The 20,122-nt window shown below is 33.5% G+C and overlaps 1 protein-coding gene across 3 annotated transcripts; it reads left to right on the plus strand.

Moving 5' to 3' along the window:
• Positions 1-3,116: 3,116 nt before the first annotated feature.
• Positions 3,117-19,790, plus strand: LOC118190131 (uncharacterized). 3 transcript variants are annotated; one of them, XM_085817620.1, is made up of 8 exons: positions 3,117-3,283; positions 5,316-5,453; positions 5,967-6,008; positions 8,127-8,223; positions 8,480-8,618; positions 14,992-15,076; positions 17,078-17,163; positions 17,961-19,790. In XM_085817620.1, exons 1-8 carry the CDS (start codon positions 3,190-3,192, stop codon positions 17,994-17,996), a joined length of 717 nt encoding a protein of 238 aa, XP_085673746.1. In that variant the 5' UTR covers positions 3,117-3,189; the 3' UTR covers positions 17,997-19,790. The 3 variants fall into 3 exon arrangements, with proteins under 3 accessions (XP_085673746.1, XP_085673745.1, XP_085673747.1); XM_085817619.1 differs by lacking the exon at positions 3,117-3,283 and adding an exon at positions 4,115-4,363; XM_085817621.1 differs by lacking the exon at positions 3,117-3,283 and adding an exon at positions 4,471-4,722.
• Positions 19,791-20,122: the final 332 nt, after the last annotated feature.

Below are 20,122 nucleotides of genomic sequence, written 5' to 3' on the forward strand. Positions count from 1 at the left end.
TTTTGTTTATTTCTTGTGATAAGAATAAATTTTATTAACTTTTCATCAGACTTGTGCATTCAATCTATGTATGTTACGAACCCGAACGCACGCAATGCTTTTTGGTGTCGGAATTGGGTTTGAATGCTAATCACAAGAGCGAAGGAAGAACAATTGAGAAAGCTTGTCACTGCTTTTGCTGTATTCGAAGAAAAGATGGAAGCTGGCCAAACATCCTTTAAAGAAGAGATAAAATCGGGACAGGAATCCGTTAAAGAAAGGTGGAAGCTGTTTAAGTAAAGATGAAAGCTGGTCAAGAAAGACGAAATTGGGCCACAAATCCGTTAAAGAAGAGATGAAAGGTGAAATCTTTTCGCGAATCTGTTAAAGAGGATAAGAATGGTGTTCAAGAAAAGACTGAAGCAAAGGAAATGGAAATAGAATTTACCAGCGTAGTAGAAAACAAATTCGAGGCTATTGAAGTCGAAATAGATTCGAGGCTATAAAAGTAGAATAGACTCGGTCGAAAGTAAGGTTGCAGAAATTAAAGAAAGAGTTTCATCTGTCAAAGAACAAATAGAAGGGAGAGTTTCTGCTGCGGAGGAATGAATTAAAGGAAGAGTTTCTGCCGTTCAACTCCAAAGCGAACAATAAATTGATGACAGGTTTCTGCGGTCCCCAAAGAAGTTGATACCTTGAAGAAATTCGTAGCGACGGCAGGGAGCAATATAGATGGTTTTAAATTTTCACCGATACCTGCTCTTCCTAATCTGAAACTATCTACATATGATGGAAAGGACCTCTTGGCAACTGTATGACACAATTTTCTGTAATGGCAGATGCGAATGGATGGAATTCCCAAGCTAAGGCCTGTCATCTCGCCGCTTCTTTGAAAGCAGACGCAGCGGATACCCTTCAGACTCTTCCCAAAAACAGAAAGCTAGATTTCCAAGCACTTTCCAGCGCGTTGGAGCTGAGCTTTTGGGAGAATTGTTTGAAAGACTACAGCAGGCTCAAATTAAAATCCCGTCAACAGAAGCCCACCGAATCAAGCAGTTTCGTGCGCTGGAAATAAAAAATTTTATTCTCAACACTCAGCGCCGTTCCTAGCTCATTGGCTGCCCACGTACTTTCTTGAGATTGCCACCCCCAAATTAAAAAAAAAGCTCAATGATTAATAAAATTTTTATTTCATGCTCACTAGATACTTACATAATGATAAATTGTATGAAAAGTACTTACAATAAATTTAATGAATTTAAAACATTTAGGCGTGGTATCGCCGAGAGTTCGGCCGCCCGCGTACTTTTACGCGCTGCATCCGCGCTACCAACGGCCCAGCCAACAGTTTTTCCACTGATCGCTTTCAAATCGTTGAGTTTGTTAATCAAAAATTCTTTAAAATTTCATAAAATATGAAATATAAAATTTGGAATTCCAAATCCAGGCTTCCAGGTGCACATTTCGGATGGAGGACAATGTTATTCAAAATTTAATGGCTCTAGGTACCGTCATTTTTTCACAGTGCGAGGAACATGCATGCATACATGCAGATTCTTCATTACTTTATTTATATAAAGATAATACAGGCCGATAATATTTGGTGGCAACAATTTTAAAAATGATTCGCTGTTTATAGTGGATGAGGCAAAATCCTGTTTTGAGACTAATAGCCAGTTTGAGCTAAAAATTGTTGTATTCTATGAAACGCCTTGTTTAATGAAATAGAGTTTTAATGAAAGAGTGCTTACTAACCACTCTTTCATTAAAACTCTAATAATAAAGAATTGCATATGAAGGCCCGTTAAACTAAAGACTCTAGTTGAGAGTTGTGATATATGATAAGTGGATGTTAAAAAAATAACCTAAATGTGCCCAAGTATAGTAATCTATAAATTTTAATAAGAGGGATTCATTATTCGTAAATAACTTTTATTTTTCTTCTCCTTATATTAATGATCATTTCCTTCGTTTTAATGATCTGAAAAACTGAATTAAAATAACTCCGGGTCTTAAACAAAACTGCTTTTACCTACGGATCTAAAATAATTAACGACTAACTTCATAACTAGAATCTTATTACGTTATTATTTATTTATAATTTTCATAATATAAAATAATATTTACATTATTTAGAAAGTGTTTCTATAATTATTTTACATTTTAGTTATTTTGAAAACATTCCTTAGTTACTTTTTATGAGTGATAAATAGACTTTGCTTATTTTACTCAAAGCAATACTATTTGCAGGATGTTTCAAGTTCATAATTTTAAAATTGGAAGCTTGATTTTTTTTTCTTTTTTGTAAATAACTTTTGTAATGTTAAAATATTCTCAAAAGTAGTATTTGAGTACCGGGCTATTCAAATCAGCTGAAAAAAATCGTTAAAAACCCAATTTCAAATTTTTAGTCACAAAGAAAGTATGATATCGCTTAAATAAAATAATTTCTAAAACATAACTTTATAAAATTTGAATATTTTGTCATATCTTCCTAAAATAAAACTATAAAGTATAAGTTTATTGACAAACAAATATATATAAGATGAAAGAAAATCATGAACTTGATTTCAAATATCATGCGCTTATCAGTTGCACTGTTTGAAAATGCTGTTAGAACTGTTTTTAAATTATCACATTGGCTTTACACTTCCTTCTGGTAATGTGCTGACAACGTGCTTTTATGGAAACAACCAACCCAAACTGTGACCAACTGGATGCAACAAATTAGGTCAAATGTGGGTAGAGGAAGACAGAAGATCCCTGTTTATTTCTTTCCATAAATAGTTTAGGTTATATGTATAATCATCTTATCTCGGGACTTAGCTCCCGCCGCTCGATTGACAAGTCCCGTGACAAACTTGAGATCTGAAAGAAGAAGGAACTGACTTTTTGTTTACGTTACCTTATCAGCGATAAGAGCGAAATCGTAAACGTTACAATATTCAACTGTTGGTTATTCACTAAAGTTAGGTTTGCACCCGTCTCAAGGATAACTAACAGGGAAACAACATTTTATCCCCGCCTTCTGAGTAGTAAATTTTGATTTCATGTGCACGTGATAACGTCGTGCGCTGACTGTTCTAACGCGTCGTAATCAGCAAACCTCCGCAGATAAATATCGGGGGAAACGATGCTCCTGAAACAGTCTACGTATAGGAGATCTCTCCAGAGAAACGTTTATTACGTTCTACCTTTGCAACATCTGAAATGGCATCTATTTTGCCTGCATCCCCTATTCACAACCTGAATCTGAAGGATTTTCCATGGAATTGTCGATATCCACGAAATGGGTGGTACATTGGTAAGAAATAATATTTTTTCTTTAGATTTTTCTTTTGTAGCATTTCATGCTTTTCTAATATCTAAGTAAGATGCAATTATTACTTAGCGACTAAGTTAAACTTTTGTACTCTAAGCTAAAACTTTGTTCATTATGCCACAAAATTTCTCTTTGTTTCTTAGAAACTCTTTTAAAATGAACATTTTAAGATCAAATATTAAAATACAATCCATCTCCAGGTCTTAACCTGCTTTAGAAATCTTGTTTAAGTATGGATTCTTTCAATTATAAGTATTCAGAAAGTGTAAAATTTGGAGCGATCACAGAAAGAAATTAAATCGCTCTTTCATCATCATTTAATCTTTTCTCTTCTTTTGTCGAAGGAAAAGGGGTTAGACTAGAAAGAAAATATTAACAACTTTAATGAACAAGAATTGTCTAGCACTGAAAATTTAGGTAGGAGGTCCACCCTGTCTATTATTCTCTATTCTCCATCTCATAGATCCAAAGCTTATTCCGATGTTCCGAATCAGTAAATTGCAAATTAGAAAAAGCCATTTGAGGTTTTAAAAAAATCGCAAGACCAATGGTTCATTAACAGTTCTTGTTTCTTTGATTCGGGAATTATAAAAAATCAAAAAAGTTCAAGATAAAATATTTAGATTTTAGTTTTCAGTAAAATGCTTAAAAACATTTAATAATCTTTTAATCATATATAATGTATTTTTTTTTTTTTTTTTTTTTTTTAATTTCTCGGAAATTTTTCAATGAAGCAATAAGGAATGCCAAGCTTGATTACTGTTAACCAAAGAAAACTTGAGAAGTACTTCAACTGCGACTACTGTTTTTTAAACAATGAACAGTACCACGTTGAATTACGGAGGAGGCATAGTCGTGGCATTATGCAAATTAGATTATAGTTAATGAGTGTGCTGTGGACTTGTAGATTTGCATTTCATTCAGCGTCTTATTCTCATTTACGTATTAGCCGAAATCTGATTTATTCTTTTACTGAGTCCTATAAATATTTCCGGTTTCTAAACATGGATGATCCAATAATTTCTAGGCCGTATCAAAACGGTATAATGGCTGTGGCTAAAGGTAAGAAAAGACATTTTATGCTAGAAACATATATATCTAAATAGGAGTTTACGCCACGACGTTCCTTACATTATTTCCTTAAATCTGATTCGTCTGTGCTATCTGATGTGGGAAGTGTTAGGTCATATTTTATCGATTGCTGTTTTATCAGATATGTGGCAGAAATGGATTTTTGATTCTTCATAACTTGGATGCATACTCACTCACCGTTTGCATGTCATTGTATAATTCATGAAATCTGTGATTTCCCTAATCTGATTAATAACTAACGAAAATGCACAGATTATTAATTAACCGTAGCCGAAACTATTTTTTGTTGTTTCGTCAGTACAAGAGACTGCTGAGGCAAGTTTTACTGAGTGAGTAATTTAATTTTTAAAAATTTTTTATCGTGTAAATAAATTGAAGGCTTGGAATTGCAATGTTTGTTCACTGTCTATAAAATTTATGGTGGAGGTCATTAACCTAAATTGATATTTAATCACGCAACGTAAGTTTTCTGCTAATTGTTAAAGATATTACTCTTTTTAAACTTTAAAACTGTTTGTGCGTTTTCATTTCTTTGCTGCATAATTCATTATTCAAGCCTAAAAGATAAGATTTTTATATCCTGATATGTATTATGAGGTTAATTTTCCTCATCATGTTGTAAGACATAATTTGTATTTAACACTGTTTCAGTGGCAGTTAATGAATGTCATTTGCTGTGTGTAAACTAGGATTAAACTTAAAGCGTTGTAAATTAAAAGAAAAAGGGCGTCTTAAACATGAAATATGTATTAGGCTTGATAATATTGACTTTTTCCAAGTTTTTGTTAATACATCTTGCATCCCTTTCCCCAAAAAAGAGGTAAAATGTTATTCCTCGACATGTAAAGCATGCGATTGTTGGTTTCAAACGTTTAAAATGTAGGAAAAGTTATTTTATGGGTGTGTTTTTCTTGCCTTTTAGGTGGTGTACGTTGGTTATCAAAGGAAAGTGGTGTTGCTAGACCAGTAGTCATTTGTGGACCATCTGGTAGTGGGAAGTCTACCCTCCTTAAATACTTGATGAAGGAGTTCCCGGACTATTTTGGCTTTAGCATTTCACGTGAGTGACTTGCATCAAAATTTAGGTCTGTTTTAAGTTATGATAAGAATTATTTTAAAATTAAACTCTAAGTATAGCCATGACTATTTATAGTAAATAATATATATTCCAGTGAATATTTTATGATAAATACAAACATTGCATTGAATTTGAAATTATACATAATAATATCATAGTTGATTAACTTTATTATAAAGATTGCTTAATGTTTAAAAGTGAAATATCTGAGGATTGTTGATGCTAGAAATTACTATTAATAGAATAATAAGTTTATTCTCAAAGTTATGATTAAACATTATTAATTCTTATCTTAGAAATTATTAAGCAAATAATTAAGAGTATAATATCAAAATATGTTCAGTTTTGTATAAATTAGTTGAGAGCAGTTTAAGTACTTGGTAAATTGATTAAAATCAAATTTACTATTGTTTAATTTTTAATTTAATATTAAGTAGTTTATGTTTGTGTACATAATTATGTTATGCTAAGAAAGGATTTTTCTTCTGCTTTTAGATACGACACGGAAGCCAAGACCTGGTGAAACACAAGGCAAAGGTATGTATACTCATTTTAAATTTCTGTTTTTAAGTTTTCTCTTTCTGGATACATGTAAGATAGTCTTTTTAAGATATATTTTATCCATTTATAACTCTTAAAAGGAAAGTTTCAGTTTTCCTAAATTGGTTTAAATGATATATGGGCAGAATAGTCCATCAATAAAAATAATAGATATGGTGTCGAAAAAGGTGTTTATTCCAATTTTATACTCTTGTATACACTGGTATCATCTAAAAACGTAAGCTAGTTAAAAAAAATAAGTGTATAAATGCACTTTTTCACATTGCTAGATTGGCATAAGTAAGATTCAAGTATACAGCTAGAGGCAGAAGTAAAGAGACATTCTTCTTTAAGTAAAAGCAATGTCCTGTGCCTTTTAATGTATTGCATTTATGCTTGTAAAAAGGCTGCCTATTTCAGTTTTGGAATTATGTGCCACATTTTATCCTATATCCTCGCCAATTTCCCATATAATCTGACACTATACGTTGTACTTGAGGAAATCTTATTTAGGTTGAATCAAAATTCTTTAAATGAAAAATCGAATGTTAATGCATTTCATTATTGTTATGCATCCTGTAATACAGAATTTGAGGAAGATTAAAAGTTCATTTTGTGTTGTAAAAATGTTATATATAATGCTTCACTCTTTCACTCATCATTAGTTACAAATATAACATGGGAATTTCTAAAATTCTGATGTCTATTAAATATTCAGCTTCCACAAAATTTCTGTAGATTAAATTGTAATCTATTCTAACATTGGTCTTAATTTTGTATATATCTGTATTCTAAGAATAAATATTTATTCATCATAAGAATATTGGGGTTTTCATCCGCAGAGAACCCATTTGGGAAAGAACCCGTTGGCACCGTTGCATTTTTACTCGCCAAGCTCATGTTTCATCGGTGACGAGCCGAGCCGCAAACGTGATATTTTGTAAACATGATTTTTCGTGCATGTAAATTCAAGTTAGCAGACAAAACAATATATTAAGCATATGGTAGTAAAAATTCACAGATAATAAGCATGTAGATGTAAAACTAACTGGTTAAATGTGATATACTAAATAAATTTGTATTAAATTCAAGTTAGCACAGAAAAGAATATATTAAGTATAAGACAATATATAAGCATTTATAACGGAAATAAAAATTCATTTGAAAAATATAAAGTAGTATTAATGTACTGAAATTAACCGGTTAAACGTGATAAACGAAAAAAATTTGTCTTAAATTCCAGTTAATACAGAAAACAATATATTCCTTACACCAGCAGTGGTTTGCTAATTTTGATGACCATGGTGATGCATCAAACTATTCTGTCATCTTAGATAATCAATAATATTTTTTTATTTCAGTTTAATCATCTATTTATGTCACACTAGCCATCCTCTGAAAGGTTATTGTTAGAAAAGCATTAACAATATATTGTTAAAATTTATTTATTCTCATTGTAGATGACAATAACCAATAATTAAAAATAAAAGCATTACTTAGTTATTTAAATTGCTGGTTCTTAGAGCTGTTGATAATCAAGAACACAATGTGAACAGCCGTGTTACAAATTAGCATTCACCCCTCCCGCCGTATTTTCTTCCTTTCATCCCGAACCGAGAACCGGCATCCATCTACAAAAATATTTCTATCCATTCATTGTTAAAAAATTTTTAAAAAATAATGATAAATAAGAGAAGAATAATATAAATCTGCAAATGCGAACAACGACAGTGATAATTCAACAAAATGAACCCAAGAGGAGTGGTTGCAAACTTCGAACAAGCGAATAGGATACATCCGCTGGGTTACCAGGTTTGAACTATAATCGCCAAAGTTGGCGATGTTTACATTTACCGGGTTCTCTGCAGAAGTGCTTCCAAATATTGAAGTTTATTTTAAAAATTATGAGCATCATAAGGTACCTTTTTGAAGACAATTGAATTCTAAATATTATCTAACCTTTATCATCTATGCTGTAAAATATATTAATATAATAAAAAATTGATTAATGTCCCCCTCCTCCTTCTTATCCTGATATGTAATGAGAGCAAATTAATTTAACATGCCTTGAAGACGTAATCCTTTTTAATTGAAACTTAAACCTTCATTTTTCAGATTATAACTTTGTAGACAGAAAGGAGTTTGAAGAGGCTATTGCTAATGGTGAATTTTTGGAGTTTACGGAATTTTCTGGAAATATTTATGGTACTAGGTATGTTCTGCATTCATTCTAGTTAAATTTATAAATCTCCTTGAAAAGATATAAAATGATTAAATTTTTTACCCTCTGAATTGAAATTTTTTAAATTTGAGTTTGGCATGTCTACATGCATATTTGAAATTTGGCATATGTAAAGTGTTAAATTTTATAACATTTTGCATGTTGGTATACTCATTCCTGTGCTTACCTCGTACTTGCGTGTGCTGTACATTTTTTGCATATATTTTAAAGTGCTGTTTCTTTGCAGTAAAAAGGCTGTGAAGAATGTGCAGAATCAGGGTCGGATATGCATTTTAGACATTGAAATTGAAGGAGTGAAAAACATCAAGAAAACAGATCTGAATCCAAGATTTATATTTATCAAACCACCTAGCATTGAAGTATTGGTAAGTTTAGATATATTTTGTATGTTTATTTTAATGTTACAATGTACTTTCTTAATATATATATATGTGTATGTGTGTATTTAATAGATACATGTGTCCAATAATTTTAATTTAATCAAATTCCTGGAGAACATAATCTAAAGTAATTGGTCTTTATAATATATTGCAGAATCATTAAAAGTAATAGGAACTTAAATTATCTTAAATACTGTAGCTTTTCCATAATAAGTGGACTGTGGAATAACTATTAATGGTTAATGTTGAAGGCCTAGTCTATACTATTAAAATCTGTGTGCCTCTGTCTGTTTGTGTGTTTGTAACATCATCTCCTCGGGAACGGCTGGGTGTAGAGCTTAGCGGAAGGTACCGTTGGATTCAGAATGCCCGTGGCTCGCCGGATTGACCATCGGCATCTTCGTGCGACTTTAATTAGCCGAGATATTAATTAAAAACTGATTTTCTCCCTACATTTCCCTACGTTTTGCACTTTCTTTCACGGGTTTCCCCTATTTTAGGGATTTGGCCGAGTGCCAAATTCGTTTTTCTCGAATATCTGCGGAACGGCTCCGAGTTGCAATTCGAAACGCATATCCCCGTATTCGAAAAAAATCAACGAATCCATCGATACCGGTCCCATCTTCGTACGACAATAATCGGCGGAGTTATTAATTAAAAACTGCGAAAACGTTATTTCATTTTTCGGAGTGGCAACCGTCTCCGAATTAGCTGAGATAAAATTGCTTGAGATTTGTGCTGGCGAAAGGTCACGTGTCAATTTCTTTTTTCTTATATATCTATGGAACGGCGATGAGTTGGAATTCGAGGCAGGTGTCTGCGGATTCCAAAAAATTCTACGAATCCAATGATACCATTCTCATCTTCGTAGGACGTTCATCAGCTGAGATATTAATTAAAAACTGTGAAAACGCCAATTTTCGGGCTCATTTTTCCGATTGCAACAGTTTCTTGAATCGCCGCAGATACAAATCAAGGTTATATTCTAAAGTTGAATAAAGCACGCGATTGCATGTTACCTAACTGTATTTTAAAAATATTTCGTTAATGTAGGCATTTTAAATAAACAGCTGCTTTTCACAATTTTTTTTTAATTTCAGGTTAGGATGATTGTCACGTTAATTCTTTTATTGATATTGAATAAAAGTTATTATATTACATTAAATTTAAATGATGACGTTCTTGAAGTTGTACAACTTTAATCAGCTGGGATATTAATTAAAAAATCTGAAAAAGCTATTTTTTAAAAATATGTTGTTATTTTTTTAATAATAAATTTGATTTTTTGGAATAATATATTTTTTTATGTTATTAGATACGTGCACTTAATTTAGATATTATCTTTTACTGCAAATGATATTTTAAATAAGTTCGCACCAATAAAAATTAAATTCACACTTTTTTTTTTTTTTTTTTTTTTTAGATTAAAGATTTTTCTTTGCTCCTTTGAGATGGTATACGGTAACTTTCGAATCCCGGTGAGCAGGCAGGCTACACTCATGTTTTTTGTGATTTTACGCATATCTGTTGTGTATGCAGTGTCTTCTGGATGCATAAATGAATAAAGCTGAACTCTGGTAGTTCGGTCCTAATTTCGAATCCCGGCGAACGGGCTGGGTCCATGGGTGTTTGCATGATTTTACGCATGTGCCTCGTGTACGCAGCATCTTCTGGATGCATAAGTGAATAAAGCGGCCGAAATTCGCTGAAAACCTCTGATTACTGGTAGTTCGGTCCAACTTTCGAATCCAAGCGACCGTGTTGGCTCAATGTGTGTTTTTGGGATTTTTCGCATGTGTAACGTGTATGCGGTATCTTCTGCATGCATACTTGAATAAAGCGGGAGCAGCCCGCGCAAAACTACAGAACACTGGTAGTTCGGTCCAACTTTCGAATTCCGGGGTACTGTACATAAAATTTGGTCGCATACGTGAATACAGCGCGCGGATACCGGGTAAAACCGCTGAACACTGGTAGTTCGGTCAAACATTCGAATCTCTGCGAGCGGGCTGGCTGCATGGGTGTTTTCCTGATTTTCCGCATGTGTATAGTGTATAAAGTGATTTCTGGATGCATATGTGATAAAAGTGGGCGCAGCCTGCTCAAAACCTCTTAACGCTGGTAGTTCGATCCAACTTTCGGTGTCCGCGAACGAGCTGGCTCCCCGGGTGTTTTCTTGCTTTAACTCATGTGTATCGTTTATGCAGTATCCTCTCCATGCTTATGTGTATAAAGCGGGCGCAGCCCGCTCCACAAAATCGCTGAACACTGGTATTTCGGTCCTACTTTCGAATTCCGGGGTACTGTATATAAAATTTGGATGCATACGTGAATACAGCGCGCGGATACCGGGTAAAGCCGCTGAACACTGGTAGTTCGCTCAAACTTTCGAATCTCGGCGAGCGGGCTGGCTGCATGGGTGTTTTCGTGATTGTTCGCATGTGTATCGTTTATAAAGTATCTCATGGATGCATACGTGAATAAAGCGGGCACAGAATACTGGTAATGCGGTAATTTCGAATCCCGACGAACTGGCTGGCTCCATGGGTGTTTTCGTGATTTTACGCATGTGTATAGTGTATGGAGTATCTTCTGGGTGTATATGTGAATAAAGCGGGCAGAGCCCGCGCAAAGCCACATAACACTGGTAATTCGGTCCAACTTTCGAATACCGGCGAACAGGCAGGCTCCATGTTTGTTTTCGTGATTTTACGCATGTGTATCGTTTATGCACCATCTTCAGCATGCATACGTGAATAAAGCGGGCACAGCACGCGCAAAATCGCTGAAAAATTGTATTTCGGTCCAACTTTCGAATCGGCAGCGGGCTGGCTGGAGGGGTGTTTTCGTGATTTTACGCATGTGTACGGTGTACGCAGTATCTTTTGCATGCACACGTGAACACTGTTTTGGGCGGGCTCCCGCCCAAAAGCGCTGAACACTGGTATTTCGGTCCAAATTTCGAATACCCGCGAAAGGGCTGGAAGCATGGGTGTTTTCGTGATTTTCTGCATATGTATAGCGTATGCGGTAACTTCTGGATGCATAGGTGAAAAAAGCGGGGGAAGCCCGCGGAATGCCGCTAAAAAATGGTAGTTCGGTTCAACTTTTCAATACCGGCCAAATTTAACATAGGATATCTTTTAAAAACGAACAATGATAAGCGGGCTTCAGCCGGCTAGTCTATACTATTAAAATCTGTGTGCCTCTGTCTGTTTGTTTGTGTGTTTGTAACATCATCTCCTCCGGAACGGCTGGGTGTAGAGCTTAGCGGAAGGTACCGTTGGATGCGGAATGCCCGTGGCTCGCCGGATTGACTATCGGCATCTTCGTGCGACTTTAATTAGCCGAGATATTAATTAAAAACTGCTTTTTCCCCTACGTTTTGCACTTTTTTCACGGATGTTCCCTGTTTTAGGGATTTGGCCGAGTGCCAAATTCGTTTTTCTCGAATAACTTGGGAACGGCGCCGAGTTGGGATTCGAAAAAACTCAACAAATCCATCGATACCGGTCCCATCTTCGTACGACAATAATCCGCGGAGTTATTAATTAAAAACTGCGAAAACACTATTTCATTTTTCGGAGTGGCAACAGTCTCCGAATTAGCTGAGATAAAATTGCTTTTTCGAAAGCGCCGGGGGGGGGGGACAATTGCTTCCACTCAGATTTGTGTTGGTTAAAAGGTCACGTGTCAAATTCTTTTTTTTTTCCAAATAACTTTGGAACGGCGCTGAGTTGGAATTCGAGACAGGTATTGCCGGATTGCAAAAAATTCTCTTAATCCATTGATACCATTTTCATCTTCGTACGACTTTAATCAGCTGAGATATTAATTAAAAACTGGATACGCTAATTTTCGCGCTCATTTTTCCGATTGCAAGAGTTTCTTGAATCGCCGCAGATAAAAACCAAGGTTATATTCTGAGGTTAAACAAAGCACACGATTGCAAGTTATCTCACTGTAGTTTGAAAATATTTTGTTAATATAGGTATTTTAAATAAAATAGCTGCTTTTTGCAATTTTTTTTATTTCAGGTTAGGATAATTACCACGATATGTTATTGCCACATTATTTCTTTTATCGATATTGTGTAAAAGTTGTTATATTACATTAAATTTAAATGCTGACGTTCTTGAAGTTCTACAGTATTTTAAATAAACAGCTGCTTTATGCAATTTTTTTATTTCAGGTTAGGATAATTCCCACGTTATTTCAAAAAATTTTCTATGCAGACATTTAAAGAAGTTGAAATTACTATGTAAACTATTAATTTAAATTTTCACTAAAAAAAAAAAATTCTTTTCGTTCAGGGATTTAAATTGAATATGTTTTTTCTTGGAGATGGTATAGGAAAACCTTTCTTATTATAATTAATTATGAATTATTAATTTCATTAATGTATATATTGATACAGTTTTGCGTGTGATCATATTGAAGTTTATAAAGTAAAAAGAATTTTAATAACGAATCTACTGTTTGAATAATAAATGCGAAAATTTACGCGATTACACTTTCTACAACGGGCCATTTAGCGGGTGAGCGGTAAAGTCACTAAACACTGGTAGTTAGGTCAAGTTTCGAATCCCGGCGAACGGGCTGGCTGCATGGGTGTTTTCGTGATTTTCCGGTTGTGTATAGTGTATGCAGTATCTTCTGGATGCATACGTGGATAAAGCGGGCGCAGCCCGATCAAAACATGTGAACACTGGTAGTTTGGTCCAACTTTCGAATACCGGCGAACACGGGCTGGCTGCATGAGTATTTTCGTGATTTTCTGCATGTGTAACATGTATGCAGTATCTTATGCATGCATATGTTAATAAGGTGGGAGCAGCCAAGGTAAAATCGATGTACACTGGTAGTTCGGTCCAACTTTGGAATCCCGCTGAACGGAATGCCTCCATAGATTTTTTCGTGATTTTAGTCATGTGTATTGTGTATGCGGTATGTCCTGTATGCATAAGCGAATAAAGCGGGCGCCGCCCGCCCAAAACCGCTGAACGCTGGCAGTTCAGTCCAATTTTCGAATCCGACGAGCAGGCCGCCACCATGGGTGTTCACGTGATTTTACTCATGTGTAATGTATATGCAGTACCGTATGGATTCATTTATGAATAAGGCAGACGCAGCCCGCACAAAACCGTTGAACACTGGTAGTTCGGTCAAACTTTCGAATACCAGGTAATGGGCTGCCTGTATGAATGTTTTCGTGATTTTCCGGATGTGTAACGTTTATGAAGTATCTTGTGGATGCATACGTGAATAAAGTGGGTGGAGAACACTGGTAGTTCGGACCAAATTTCGAATCCAATCGTATGGGCTGGCTCCATGGGTTTTTTCGTGATTTTCCGCATGCGTATCTAGTAAGCAGTATCTTCTGAATGCATATGTGACCAAAGCGGGCGCAGCCCACGAAAAACCGCTGAACACTGGTAGTTCGGTCCAACTTTCGAATTCCGGCGAGCGGGCTGGCTGCATGAGTGTTTTCGTGATTTTCGGCATGTGTATCGTGTATGCAGTGTCTTCAGGATGCATATGTGAATAAAGCGGGAGCAGCAAGCGCAAAACCGCTGAACACTGGTAGTTCGCTCCAACTTTCGATCCCGGCGAACGGGCTGTCCAACTTGCGAATAAAGGCCAATAACAGCGGGCTTGCCCGCTAGTCACATATTTAAATATTGCATTTATGTAAATATCTACAAGAGATTAGTCTATAATTACCAGTAAGTAAATGATTCTAATAAACATTCATTGTACAGGTGAAAAATTTTATATTAAATTTGCATATGCTGTTAACATGTAATAAAACTTTCTGTAAAATAACATTAAAATGTAATTGGATATGATTGATCTACTTTGTTTTATTTTTCTAAATTACTGAAAACTTAAAATGGAATTCGAAATTCTCATAAACTTTAAATAAGAAACTTGGACTGTAGGTGACATTTCTGTTAGTTGAAGACATTGCACCCCTTGGGGCGGATAGCCTTTGTGTGCTTTGTCATATTCAGATAATTTAGTCTCATCTTCGCATTTGCTAATTTCATTTACCTCTTACAGGAAGGGAACCACTGCATAACTTTTCCATTTTTGAATTTTCATGGAATATGTTAGCTCTTTAGTTTTCATTTTAAGCTGTCCATCAGTGACCATAATGAAAAGGGCATTTATTTCTTAGACTGATGGTCCTCTTTTTTTTTTAATCATGTTTTAAGATTTAACCAAAATTTTTAAATACTTTTTGCATTGCTTGTGCTTATTGAGCTACACATAAATTTCTTAGAACTTTCATATTTTATTGAAAAGTGATTCATCAAAATATTGTTATAATAACTTAATTTTTTTCTATTTTTAGGAACAGCGTTTGAGGGGCAGAGGTACTGAAAGTGAAGAAAGTATACAAAAGAGGCTTGCTAGAGCTAGAGAAGAGCTTGCATATGGTAAGTAACTATAGTTTTAAAAGGCATTTTGTAGGAATCTTTGGCATGTACAAAGTTTTATAACTTTAATATAGATTTAAGTTTTAAAATTGATTTTTTTTATCAACACTTTTGGTGTCTTAACTTGTAGTTTGTTTCATTCAAATAGAATTAGTCATGTAAAATCATTCTCTTGGAATTATTTGCTACTTATTTGTAAGAATAATTCTAATAATTGTTCTGTTAACTGATTATGTAGTTGTGGTGCACTTGGAAAAAAAAAAAAAAAGACACTGAAGTGTTGAAAGTTTTGTCATGCAGTCATGCAGGTGTCGGTCATACTCGATTAGTTTAGCTATGCAAGAAAGGCTTTGTGTTTTTCCTGACACATAAGAAACTTAAAACAAGTTTCTCTTAGATTTGTGCCAAATCATGAAGAAACTGTATGTATATATAAATCTAAGCCTCTTTCCCTTTAGAATGTCCTTTGCAAAGGCATCTCTCTCTTTAAGCAGACAGCCCACCAGCGGCCAAGCGGTAAAGTCTGAACACTTGAAGTTCAGTCCAAGGTTCGAATCCCGCGAACGGGCTGGCTGCATGGGTGCTTTCGTGGTTTTCCCCATGCGTAATTTGTATACAAGCCAATTTTCCTTAGAAAGTCCTCCACGAAGGCATCCCTCCCCTTAGGCTGATAGCCCTAGTGTGCTTATAAGCAGACAGCTGTTGTGTGCTTTGTTATAGTTAAATAATCCTGTGTGTGTGCCCCCCATTGTGAGAAAACTTTGGCGTTTAATTGCCAGATTCGAAACTTGCTTCGTCCCTTATCCGAGCATGCATACCTTGCAGATGGCTTTATGAACACTAATTAAAACATTAGCAATTTAATTCATTGTGTTGTCATTTGGCAAAGCATAAGATATTTGATTTCTCTTCCAAATTTAATCTATTACTGAATAAAATGAAGTGACTTAAAAGCCATAAATGCAGTTTATCTGTTATTAATTACGAACTAAACTTGTGAACATAGCTTAAAATCGTTAAATATCTTTTTCAATTTTTATAATTATTAAGTTATTGCAGTTTGTACAAGAGTAGTTGCTTGTCGAGCAGCTGGCCCCGCATGTATTTAATCGTATACGAAATTAGTGATTCCAAGTTAGCTAACCCTTCTAGATCTTTCTTTAATAGGTCGACAAACTTGTGTTGGTACTTGTGCTTTAAGCACTAGTATTCCTATATCTAAAATTTTGATGCTGCCTTGTGAATAAATATTGTTTTGTTAGTTATGTTCTTAACCTTTCACACTCGCCAGCACCCGATCATTCAAGTTGCTGAACTCTCTGGGGTGTGAATCCTGGCGAACAGGTTGGCTGCATGGCATTTCCGTGGTTTTCCCCCATTTGTAATATATCCGAGCCAGTTTCCCTTAGTAAGTCATCCACAAAGGCACTCCCCTTAGATAGTCCTTTAGTGCTTTGCCATAATCCAATAAATGAAACGTTAACTTTTCATTTATCGCTTTAAGCATGTGTTTAATCCTTCCCAATGCTTTGATCTGATTTCAGAACGAGTCTAATTTATCTAGTGATGAAATGGAATGTATATAGTTTATTTGCTGGTACTATTTCAACAGCTACTTTGAATATACTATAAAACAGGCAGTAACTAAGCAATATCGGTCAAAAATAAATACAACATGTAGCATAAGTTAATAAATATAAAATGTAGCATGGTTACCTCTGCAGCATCTGAGCTATACTCAAACTTATCAAAATTAACTTGTCACCAGAGTTTTTATTCAGTCTGGGATAAAGCAGAATTTTCCTTGTACATTCGTTCCACAGATCCTTTTTCTCTTAATAACTTCCGAAATTTTGTGTAGCGTTTTATGGTTGCAGGATTAGTATGTTAACTTTATATTTCAATTGAAGTCAAAAAATTATCTTTTAATTTTTTAATTGAAAAAGAAATTTTACTTTAGGTTAAGATTTTGACTAATCTGAATTCTTGTCTTTTAATTAGGTGAGACCCCTGGAAATTTTGATGTTGTTTTAATCAATGATGATGCTGAAGAAGCATATAAAGAACTGAAGAATTTTTTGCTTTGTGTGAGTATTTTTTATGTACTTGGCATGAGTAACTTATAATTAAATATATTCATAGCATTAATTCAGGAGACGCTGTTTAATTGTAAGAAAGATGATTAACGAATCTGAGAATGGGTAGTACTGTTCTGTTTTTTAGATACATGCACTTGGAGAAAGTACTTGAATTCAATAATTCGGTAGTCTCTAAAGATATAATCTTAATTGTCAGAATTATTTGTAGGAAAATCTTATAAATTTATAAAATTTATTTCATAAATTGAGATTCAGAGTTTTTTAAAATATTCGTGAATTGCATGCTATCCTTAGCATTATAAATATTGCCTTTTGCATTTATCATTGTACACCAACCCAGAAAACTTTCCGCTTTAAAAATACATGACTAAAATGGTTAACATTTAATGGAAGAGCATTAAAATTTTTCAGGCTTTCATTATTATGCCTGAATAATAAATAATACATAGAATAATTCCTAAGCAGTGTAATTGTCTCTCTCCAGTCATAAGATTTGTCGTTTGGTATATATTACTTTGTTGAAAATATTTCTTGTTTATTTTAATTATCTAAATTTCATCTTAATAAATGTCTGTGAAAACATAGGCTAAAATAATTATACAAATTTAACTATTAAATATTGTTTAAACTTGGTTCTTCATAAGCAGATGTTAAAAAAAAAAGCCATGCTACTAGAAGCCTTACTATCTAAATTTCTGATATTTCTTTTTTAATATCAAATCTTGCATGTTTCCTAATTTGAAAACCTAGGAAAAAATAGAAATATAATTTTTTTTTTCTTTCAGGATATTGAAGAGTTGAAGAAGAAAAATCAAATGTGATTATATCAAAAATAATGCAGGTGTCTATCACATTTAGAAGGCATTTGATGTATAGTTCTCACTTGTAAATCTTGTATGCATCATCACCGCCACCGACTACTGTGCATAAGATTTGTCATACTTCATAAGACCTATTGTCGCTTTAACTCATTTTTTCTATTTATTTTCATGTATTTATTTATCGTTTGGTGATATTTGCATTTCTTCATTAAGGGGCCCAATCTGCAATTTTTCAAGAAATTTTCTTCCGAACTGAAACTGTTTTTTTGTAAATGTTATTTTGCAGAAGGTGTAAATGTTAAAAAAATAATTATATGTATCTTTTTATAGAACTATTAAGCAAGAGTGTACTGAATGAATGTCATATTTTTAAATTATGTAATTATGATATTAATTATGATTATAAAACATTTATTATGTGATCTGAGATGGGTCTTCATTGTTCATGCCTGTAAATACACGAGCTTTGAGTAGACTTGTTTATGTATGAAGGCAGGGTTCTCATACTAATATTAATTTTTCATTCCAGAATTTTGGAGTTTTCTCTTTTAGTGGTCATATTAAATTTATACATAGGTACCATGTTAGTCTGTGTTTTCTTTGGACGAGCAGTAATGCATAGTATGCAAGATTATGAAACTTATCGACTAAATATAAGATCTTTGTGGTTTTTTGCTGAGAGCATATATAGGATTTGAACAGTAAAAAGGCTTTGGTGTCTGAGAGTAGACATGACCACAAAGGGTAAATTAACAGTAATGATAAACTTCATTGAGAACTTGCTTTTTGTTTACCAATTTGGAAAATATCTCATATGTGATGTGATTCTTTGTCTAAAAAAATTAATCAACACTAACTGTATAGTTCTTAAATTTGATAAAAATTTCCATGCAGGATTAATGTAAGGAAGTAAAGAATTGGTAACTAAAATAAGGGACCATTACGTACATTGTTTAAATGCCATGTAACATTCTTGAATAAGATTTTCTTGTTGGTATCTTTTATTCTAAAATACAGAATTTTAAACAAATCATGATTTTTGTCATGAATACATTGCAATAATTATGTAATGGTTTCCATTTCAAACTTTACTACTTAACTGAAAAAAATTCATTTTGGATTATTAACCCTCTAAGCATGACCACTTTTTACCCAGTCTTAAAAGTTTTTCATTTGTTAAATGTTAATATTGTTTAAATTACTTTAAAATTTCTAATTTTTTTTTAGATATACATTTGTCTTAATAAATTACTGAAATAGAGATCGAAATAAAAATATACATATTTTCATAATAAATGCTGTTTAAATACAGTTCTTCACAAGCAAATTCAAAAAGCTGTGTGGCTCAGGAGGTTAAAATTTTATCTTGTTAAATGATTAGACATAAGGCTGTTATAATTTTAAAAAAATTTACTTCCTTAAATAAACTGCAATCATTTTTTGTTCTAAATGTGCTCTTTACGTGATATGTGTAGATTTTCTTTTGTATTGGATTAAAAAGAGTAACATATTGCAAGAATTTGTATTTTTCTATTGTGTTAACAATTTTTTAAGTTTCACCTCGAGAACTTTGTAAGCAGTAATGTCTGTTTTAATAATATTGTGAATAAGCATTATTGATCTGATTGCATGCAGTAATGCATATTTTCTGGAAGTTTTTGTAGACTATTGCTATTTGCACTGTAGATATGTTTGTAGTTAATGGCTGTGAAATATAAATTTTCTGTAAATGCACTTTATCTAATGTGTAATATTACTTTTATTTGATTTCTCAAATAAACATTAGTAGATTAATTTTTGTTTTGTTTTTATTCATAGAAACTGAGTAGCATTCTATTTTGAAAATTTTATTTTGCAATTTATCGGATATGAAATTTGTAAATTTATGCTTTCATGTAGGATCAGATGTGAATTGAACTTTAATATACTTCCTTAAGATATCAGCACTGTATTTTTTCATATTAACATATTTGATCTTATGGTTCACAAACAAAATTAGCGAATGAATATGAGTATATTGTTAAATGCAGGTCCATTTGAATGAACCTGTAATTTTAAAACACTGATCACCATATATAAATTGATTGGAAAAAACTGTTTTCAGACATAGTTTTTGAGGATTTGTA

This window comes from Stegodyphus dumicola, chromosome 5, assembly GCF_044657685.1.
Source record: "Stegodyphus dumicola isolate Sdum_Otavi_A_Nest chromosome 5, ASM4465768v1".
In the NCBI taxonomy this organism is placed as follows: Eukaryota; Metazoa; Arthropoda; class Arachnida; order Araneae; family Eresidae; genus Stegodyphus; species Stegodyphus dumicola.